General features: G+C 45.6%; 1 protein-coding gene across 1 annotated transcript; it reads right to left on the reverse strand.

Annotated features, from left to right (window-relative positions):
- Positions 1–651: 651 nt before the first annotated feature.
- Positions 652–8,386, reverse strand: PDCD2L (programmed cell death 2 like). Its single transcript, XM_081872208.1, has 7 exons — positions 8,196–8,386; positions 5,982–6,145; positions 5,376–5,445; positions 3,800–4,194; positions 2,136–2,243; positions 1,878–2,029; positions 652–850 (listed from the first exon to the last, which is right to left on the reverse strand). Exons 1-7 carry the CDS (start codon positions 8,331–8,333, stop codon positions 720–722), a joined length of 1,158 nt encoding a protein of 385 aa, XP_081728334.1. The 5' UTR covers positions 8,334–8,386; the 3' UTR covers positions 652–719.
- Positions 8,387–8,543: the final 157 nt, after the last annotated feature.

Below are 8,543 nucleotides of genomic sequence, written 5' to 3' on the forward strand. Positions count from 1 at the left end.
TGTGGAGGAGCAGAGTCATGAACCCGGTTCCCCAGATTATGAGACTACTGCTCTTAACCACTACACCACACCTGCTCTCAATAGTTTAGGAGTAGCTAAACTATTGGTATTTCAATTTACAGCAGAACTGGGCCACATGTGAGCAGGATCTGAGCATCACTGCCTCCTGTGGGAGTGAGTTGCATAGTTTGACTATGTGCTGCATGAAGAAGGACTTTATTTTATCCATCTTGAATCTTCCACCGTTCAGCTTCATTAAATATCCATGAGTTCTGAATGATGGGATTTCCTCTCTCTTACATTTCTCTACAGTGGGAAACCATTGTCGATTATTGCCCAGAATTTGGAAAACAGAGGTGCATTCCTTCCCACTGAGTTAAAATATGCCACTCAGAGTCAAAAGGAATCATACTATGTAAATGCTGACATCACCAACGTGGAGCCTTCCAGACACTTCAAACTACAACCCCCATCAGCTCCAGTCAGTCCAGAATGTCTGGAGGGCACCAGGTTGGTGAAGGCTTGTAGAAGAGAGCAAGAATTGCTAGAGAAGTACAAACCTCTCTGTCTCTGCGTGAGTTATAGTTCTGGGCATACTACTCATCAATTCACTGATCACAGACTGACTAAACAGAAAGCTGGCATCTCAACCAAGTTGTTACTGCATTTATTATTTATTTATTTTTAAAAAAACACAGCTACAAGGAATTAAATAAAATCTATTTAAATAATTTCTGATCTGGATCTTCTTGTACAAAAATAAATTCTTCCAAGGCTGTTGGCTGATTGGCTGGCCAGCAGCTCTTCTCACAAGTATACACCAATGCTGTTCCAAATTCCACTGACACATCTGAAGAGGGGGAAAGAAAAGCATTAATATTATTATACTCACCCATACATCTGCTTTGTATGTGGAAAGTCCCTGGTTCATTCCCAAGTGGTTCCAGGTACAGCTGGGAAAACGTATTTGCCTGAAACCCCCGACAGTTGATGCCAGTCAGTGTAGACCAGGGTGGCTCAACGTGTGGCCCTCAAGGCCTTTTTTGGCAGCCCTCGCAACACATGACCCCTCCCCCAGCCCTCACACTGCCTCCCCAAAGTTCAGTGAGTGAGGCACTAGGCTTTGGAAAGGAGATGTGAGAGGTCTGACAGTGTCTTAGAGTCCTCCATCCTCCTTTCCAAAGCCTAGTTAGCGCTTTCCCAGCTTTGAGGAAAAGGCTCTAGGACCCTGCAGAGCCACATGCCTCCTTCCCAAAGCCCAGTTCTATGGGGAGGGAATCAAATTTTGGCTCTCCTGTCCCACTTGTGACCATAGGTGTAGCCAGGCCTTTTGGGGGGGGGGGGCAGAACCTCAGTTTGCTATGTCTTTTTATTGATTTAGGGGAACAGCTGCCCCAAGCATGCAACAAGGCAGTGTACAGCCCATAGGTTCTTGCAGCCCACTTGGTACGAAAAGTTGGACCGCCCTGGTGTAGACAATACAAAGCAAGCTGGACCAACAGCCCGACTCTGTAGAAGACAGCTTCCTTTGTTCCTGTGGAGATGTTTCTGAAAGTTCATTTAAAGCACAGAAATGAATATCTCCTTTGGATACCTCTGTTGTTTTTTCACAATTCAATTGGTTTTTCTCAAAAAGTGTTTCTTAGATCTTCTTTTTGTTTCTGCGAACATACATTTCAAGGTATTTTAAAATAATTTAAGATACGCCTTGCGCAAGTTCATAAAATGAACGGGAGATGAAGAAAAGGAACATTGGAGGAACCCTGAAGCTGGATGAGACCAAAGGGGGCTAATCTAGCCCAGCACCCTCTTCTCCACTACCCAGATGCCCAAGGGAATGATTGCAAACTGAATTCTTTAATGAAGGGGCTTCATACCATCAACTCTTGTCTTGAGCATGCTGACCAAGGTGGGCATAAGCTGAAATTCAAATATTCTCTTGCTTTTGCAGATATTACAAGGTGGGGCTGCTGACCCAATGTCTGTTGAAGGGCAGGTGATAAATAAAGGCTGGCCACCCCAGGAATACCTAATGGTTAAAAGAGGATAGTAGAAAGTGTCTATAAAGACAGGCTAATTTCATTTCTGCTAAAGACCTATTCTCCATCACAGAGAAATGGAAATGGTCAGCCTACCTTAAGATCTGTTCCGGGCAGAGAGAGATCCTTTTCATGAACTTAAGGAACACCTGGTGTCTCTTTTCGGCTTCACTTTTCTCATACTTCTCACCATCGGATGCATAGCTAAGCATGGGGGGGGGGGGGAGAGAGAAATTGCAAATATTACAGTAACTGTGAAATTACCAGAAGGACAGCATAAACTGTGGAATCTTTTCTACTTAACAGAAAATGAATAAATCAAGTGGGTATTAGTTGAGCAGCCGTGTCAGTAACCAGACACAACAATACAGGAAGATGGCTTGATGCATCAAGCTCAGTACTGTCTAAATTGGCAGTGGCTCTCAGGGTTTCAGGTGTGGAAACTTTCTCAGCCTTACCAGGAGATGCTGGGTGTTGAACCCTGGCAACTCCCACCTGCAAAGCAGACCCTCCACCACGGAGGCCCTTTCCCAAAATGTCACATCCAACTTTAATTTCCATGCATCCATCCAGCACAAACCAACCATTATACTGAAAAAAAATACTAAGGGTTTACCTGTACTAGTGGATGGGATATTGTTCTGGGATTGGGCTGCGTAAGCCAAATAACGTATTTAGAAGCTATCTAATACTGACCACTGGGTTGCCTTTTTTCAAAACATGAGCACTGGCCAGCAGGGGCAGTAAAACAGCATTCCCCAACCTGTTGCCCTCCAGATGTTTTGGACTACAACTCCAATCAGCCCCAACATCATACATCCGTGATGGCTGGAGCTAATGGGAGTTGCAGTCCAAAACATCTGGAGAGCACCAGGCTGGGAAAGGCTGTTCCATTATCAGCGGAGACTCTCAGTGGCTGAAGTGCAGTACAAGACACATTTTCAGTGAAGATAAAAACAAAATTCTATCCAATGACCATTTCTATTATAAGTAGGTAGAAACAGAGTTATCTAAAGGCCCTTGACGACATCTGAAATGCACTCCTGGTGACACAAAACAGAATTGCGATTGAAAACTGATAGAATTTCAGTCCTGCAATACAATAATTAGTGTTATAAAAAGGAATAAGACATGGAAGACATGGACTTATCTAGTAGTCACGGTGGCTGTTTGGGGTGTGTGTGTGTGAGGAGCACCAAAGCATCTTAGATGCTAAATCTACAGATAACTGCTTTAAATCCACATTTATGTGGTGCGGTGCCAGGCACTATTAAATCAGAAGAAAACCAGCCACATTTAGATGCGATTTTGCCTGTAAATTCCTTCACAATCAACACATTGTTCTTTGTATACTGGCTATAAAATTCAGAATTAAGAATATGACTAATGCACCTGGATCAGGTCAAAGGGGGTCCATCTAGTCTAGCATCCTGTTCTCACAGTGGCCAACTGTGTGTCTGTAGAAAGTGCACAAGCAGGACATGAGTGCAGCAGCAGCAGCACTCTGCCCACACATAACCCCTTGCATACTGCCACTGACCATGGAGGTCTGGAGATGTGTCAAGGGACTGGTCTGCCCCTTTTTGGTTTTACTGACCTTGGAGCTCTGATACTTGTTGGGTAAGAGTCATGGAAGATACTGCTGCAGCAGAGAATGGGAATCTGAAATGGGCTTTCCGGTTTGGGAGCTCCCCAAACCAGAGATTTCTAGCGGTTTCCTGCTGTAACACTTGCACACTAGCCCCAACTCCATGGCTCACCTTTCCAACATCAATTGTTCCAAATCAAGACCCTCCCTCTGCTGATACTCCTTCAAGAGTCTTTGGGCATGGCCTGTATCTTCATAGCAGAGGAAGTCGTCTTCTTCCACAACACTGATGTAGTAAGGTTGGAACTCAGGGACATAGCTGGGCATGATTTGCTCTTCCCCAGGTAGATTAGGGGAGTGCAAAGGGTGGGAGGCACTGGGGGGTGCTTCCAGGCTGAGACCCTGAAACTGTGCTGCGCAATCTCCTTCTCTGAGCATAGAGTCCGACACTGCAAGCAAGTCACGGCTGTGGCCTGTAGTGTATTCAGAAGCAGCTGCTTCATTGCCTTCTCCCCAGTCATCTGCTTCCTCACACCAGTCCTTGACTGCAAGCAGACATTCTTGCTTCTGTGAATACAAGGACACAACCTTAGACAGGTTTCAAATCAAAGGTCCTGGAAAGAAGCTGACATTCGACATTTTATAAGTAGTACAGCCCCACAGAAATAAAGCAAGAATTTCCAGAGGGGTAGCTGCTGCATTAGTCTGTTGCAGAAAAACAACAACAAAAAGCTTTGTTGCACCTTAAAGACTCATTTTTTCATGGGTGCCATTGGTAGGCTCCAGCCCTCAAAAAGTGATGTCATCAGAACCTCGTTACTTTTTTTAATGATAGCTTTATTTATTTTTTTGAAAATGTCTCCCCCTTAACAAAGTATCTCGAGGTATACAGTGAAAATGCAGTGTAAAAATACACCGCCAGTAGTCTAAAGCGTAGAATATTATTTAACCAAGAGCAACCAAAAAGGTTTGGATGGTTATGAGAGTTCAGGGTTGTTTTTCTTCTCCATGTAATCCATAAAACTACAACATCAGTTGTAAACAAGTCTCTGTCCTTTAGTCATATTTTGTTTGTCAATTTCTCTATTAGGGCCACTTGTCGAATTCTTCTAAGCTGATTCAATAATAGGCTATAATATACTTACAAAACTGGGCTACAAGAAACTTGTTCGTTTTAAGGTACAACAAAACTCTTTGCAGTTTTTGCTACAAATATATAAGCAGGGTTAAACAGCACACTCTCCCTGAACACATGCACAGAGAGTCCCCTTGATCTCTACAGATCAACATACGCAGAGCATGTATTCTCATCCTCATGCTGGCGTGCTGAGCAGGAAGGTTTAAACCTCCTCCCCTCCCACACATGCCATGATGCCAAGGGGTGTGAGAGGGAAATAATCCATGTTTAGGAGCAGCAGGCAACATTGTGCAGCTGCTATATTTGTAAGAGGGAAGAGATGCTAAAAGTCTCAGGTACTACAAGGCCAAATGTCAGTTACCTTTGGCCGCATGCTATTATTACCTAAAGCAGGGGTTGTCAACCTGGTCCCTACTGCCCACTAGTGGGCATTTCAGGATTCTAGGTGGGCGGTAGGGGGCTCTATGGCACAAGCTGAATCCTCCTTCCATCGAGTGCTGGTGGGCGGTAAGGAAATTTTACCATCAGGAAAGATGCACTAGTGGGCGGTAGGTATAAAAAGGTTGATTACCCCTGACCTAAAGAAAATGTCCCTGATGGTGCACAATACCTGCTTCCATTTGCAGTCTTGCATTTCTTTTCCTTGCACTTGCAGATACTGGGACCGCAACACCTTCCAGCTTTAGATGTGCAGCAAGCCAAGCAGGACGGAAGAAACGGAAGTCATGTTGGTGGGTCAAAGTTTTCAAGTTTCATAGTATTACTAGTAGCATAGTGTAGGTGGCTAAAATATAAATCAGGCAGTCTGTGGTTTGATTCCCTTCTCCATCACAAGGTGGATTTGGAAACACAAAAAGCTACCTTACCTTATACTAGGGTCAGACCATCATTCTCAGTATTGTTTACACTGACTGGCAGTGGCAATCCAGCATTTCAGAAAAGAGTCATTTACTTTCCTACCTGGAGATGCCAGGGATTGAAACAGGAACTTTCATGATACAAGGCATGAACTCTACCCATGGGCAGATGCCACTCTCACTAATCTGCAATAAGGGATAGAACTGACTTACCTTGCAAGGTTGGAAGGATTGCTGAGAGAGTTTTGAACATGCTATAAAGTATTTATTTTTTTACTTAAGTATATGACTCTAGCATCCAAGAGCCACTTTCAGCACTGCCGCAATCACAGAGCAAAGGCAAATAAACTGCCACACACCTTTTGGAGTTCCCCCAGCAGCTTTTCATTGTGCAAGCAAACACGTTAATGATGCGGTGGAACGGTGAGCCTTCAAGCGGGCAATAGATCTGAACAATGTGTGCCAAGCCAGCCTTGCAAACCTCACAGGCGGGATGAACCAGAGTGACCGAAGGGGCACAGTCCTAGGGTGAAAAAGGAAAAAGAAGTAGATTATTTTTAAATTGTGTTTTCAGCAAAAAGACCCTCCCAAAAGTGGCTCAGATTTGGCATTGGCACTGCAGCACTTGTCCATTAAAACTATTTTCTGATCTGCAGCACTCCCTTGTTCTACTCATCACAACAAACCATTAATAAAAATGAGTATGGTGGTGGTTCAACAATTATGCCACATATGTCTTTTTCAGATATCATAATAAGCCAGTTTGTCTCAAAACAAGCCACTTGGATCACCATTATGTGACATGTAACCTGAAGCTTATGCTTCATTTCAGAGTGAAGTTTTGTTTTCAGTTTTATTTCTGGCTAACCCGTTATGGTTTAACAAACAAACCATGGTTTAGGTTCAGACAACATGACAAGTTGCACTGTGGTTTGCTTGAGCTGCACCGGCACCTCTTGGCGGCAGGGAGGCAAGAACTGTGTGGTGACTTGTGTAGCAGTGAGGAGGCACATTTATGATTAAATCATGGTCTAAGATTAAATCAGGATTTAAAATGGTCTAATATGAACTGTGTTCTATTGTAGCATGCAAACCAGTCCATCAGGTGGCAGTGACCACCGGTTTAGATGGTTTTCAAAGGGAAATTAGACAGCTTCATGAGGGATGAGACATCTATCAATGGCTACCAGTCATTCTACAGAGTCTTTAACCAAAATGCTCAAGGGGGTGCAAAGACTCTTATGAAAAAGAATGCAGAGTCTGGAACTTTTCAGTTTAGAGCAAAAGCAACTAAGAAGCGACATGATACAAGTTTATAAAATTATGCTTGGCATAGAGAAAATGGATAGAGAAAAGTTTTTCTCCCTGTCTAATAACACTAGAACTTACAGACATCCAAAGAAGCTGGATGTTGGAAGATTCAGGACAGATAAAAGTACAGTGGTACCTCGGGTTAAGAACTTAATTTGTTCTGGAGGTCTGTTCTTAACCTGAAACTGTTCTTAACCTGAAGCACCACTTTAGCTAATGGGGCCTCCCGCTGCCACTGTGCTGCCACTGCACGATTTCTGTTCTCATCCTGAAGCAAAGTTCTTAACCCAAGGTAATATTTCTGGTTAGCGGAGTCTGTAACCTGAAGCGTATGTAACCTGAAGCGTATGTAACCCAAGGTACCACTGTATGCACTTCTTCACACAGCAGAGAGTTCAAACTATAGAACTTGCTCCTACAGGAGGCAGTGATGGTCCCCAAGTTGGATAACTTTAAAAGAGGATTAGACAAATTCATGGAGGAAGGGGCTATCGATGCATACTACTTGTGATGGCTATGCTCTGCCTCTACACTTAAGAGGTAACAATGCTTCTGAAAAACAAATGCTGGAATCTACTGGAGGGCAGAGTGCTTTTGTGCTCAAGTATAGCAGTTAGCAAGGGAAGAACAGGAGCGAACCGCCATCGCCTTCATGCTCTGCTTGGAGGATTCATGGGGGAGTAGGAGTCAGAAGGCCTCTTTGGCGCAACCCACCTTAGGATTCTTATCCCATTACTCTAGTCAAGGAAGTGAAACACAGAAAGCTGCTTTGCAGAGCCTGCCCAGGAACACAGGGGTTACTTTCCAGGCAGACTCAACGTCAGAGATGCCGGGGACTGAAAGTGGGACCATATTTAGGGTACGCAGAGCATAAGCTATATAGAGCCCTTCCCTTCAGAAATCTGACTTTCGGACTGCGGTTTAAAGCCCAAGCAACGTCGTCCACAGCTGGTTGTACAGCCACTGAACGGCTTTGCAGCAGACACTTCCGTGCCACCTCCGAGCCTTTTTTCAGCAGCGATTCCGTTTTTTTGCCACAGCCTGCGGGTTCCTGGACTCACACCTTTACTTCCGAGTAAACCCGCATAAACTCGGACTGAGAACCGAGGTGAAGGGACGATTTTGGGGACTTTTTTTTGAAAAGAGGTGGGGGGAGGCGGTTTCTCTCTCTCTCCCCCCCCCCCGCCAAAGGCACCGAGGAAGTTCAGAAAGGGCCCCACGCCCACTCCCTGCCACGCTGCCCGCCGCCGCCGCCTCCTCACCGCAGAGCCGCCCAGTTTGCTCGCCGCCCCGTGGAGCTGAAGGAGACCGGCCTGGCAGGAGCCCGTCGGCGGCACAGCCGCATCGCGCAGGCCCAGGAGCACCGGAGGAACAGGCGGAGAAGCAGCGCCAGCCGCCATGGGCAGAGCGACGGGGCAGCCCGGCCCTCGGCGTGACAAACACGTGGGGCCCGGGGGAAGCCCGGAAGCCGCGGCTGCTGACGTCAGAGCTTACGTGCATAAGGCAGCCGGGGCGCGCCAAAGCTCTTCAGTTCGCGAAAGCCTCCCGCGCAAGGAGGATGGAAGGGAGTTAAGCAGGGGGAAGAGGGAAGGAGGTGGAGCTCCAGGCAG

The sequence above is a fragment of the Podarcis erhardii genome (assembly GCF_964252035.2).
Source record: "Podarcis erhardii genome assembly, chromosome: 7".
Classification (NCBI taxonomy): Eukaryota; Metazoa; Chordata; class Lepidosauria; order Squamata; family Lacertidae; genus Podarcis; species Podarcis erhardii.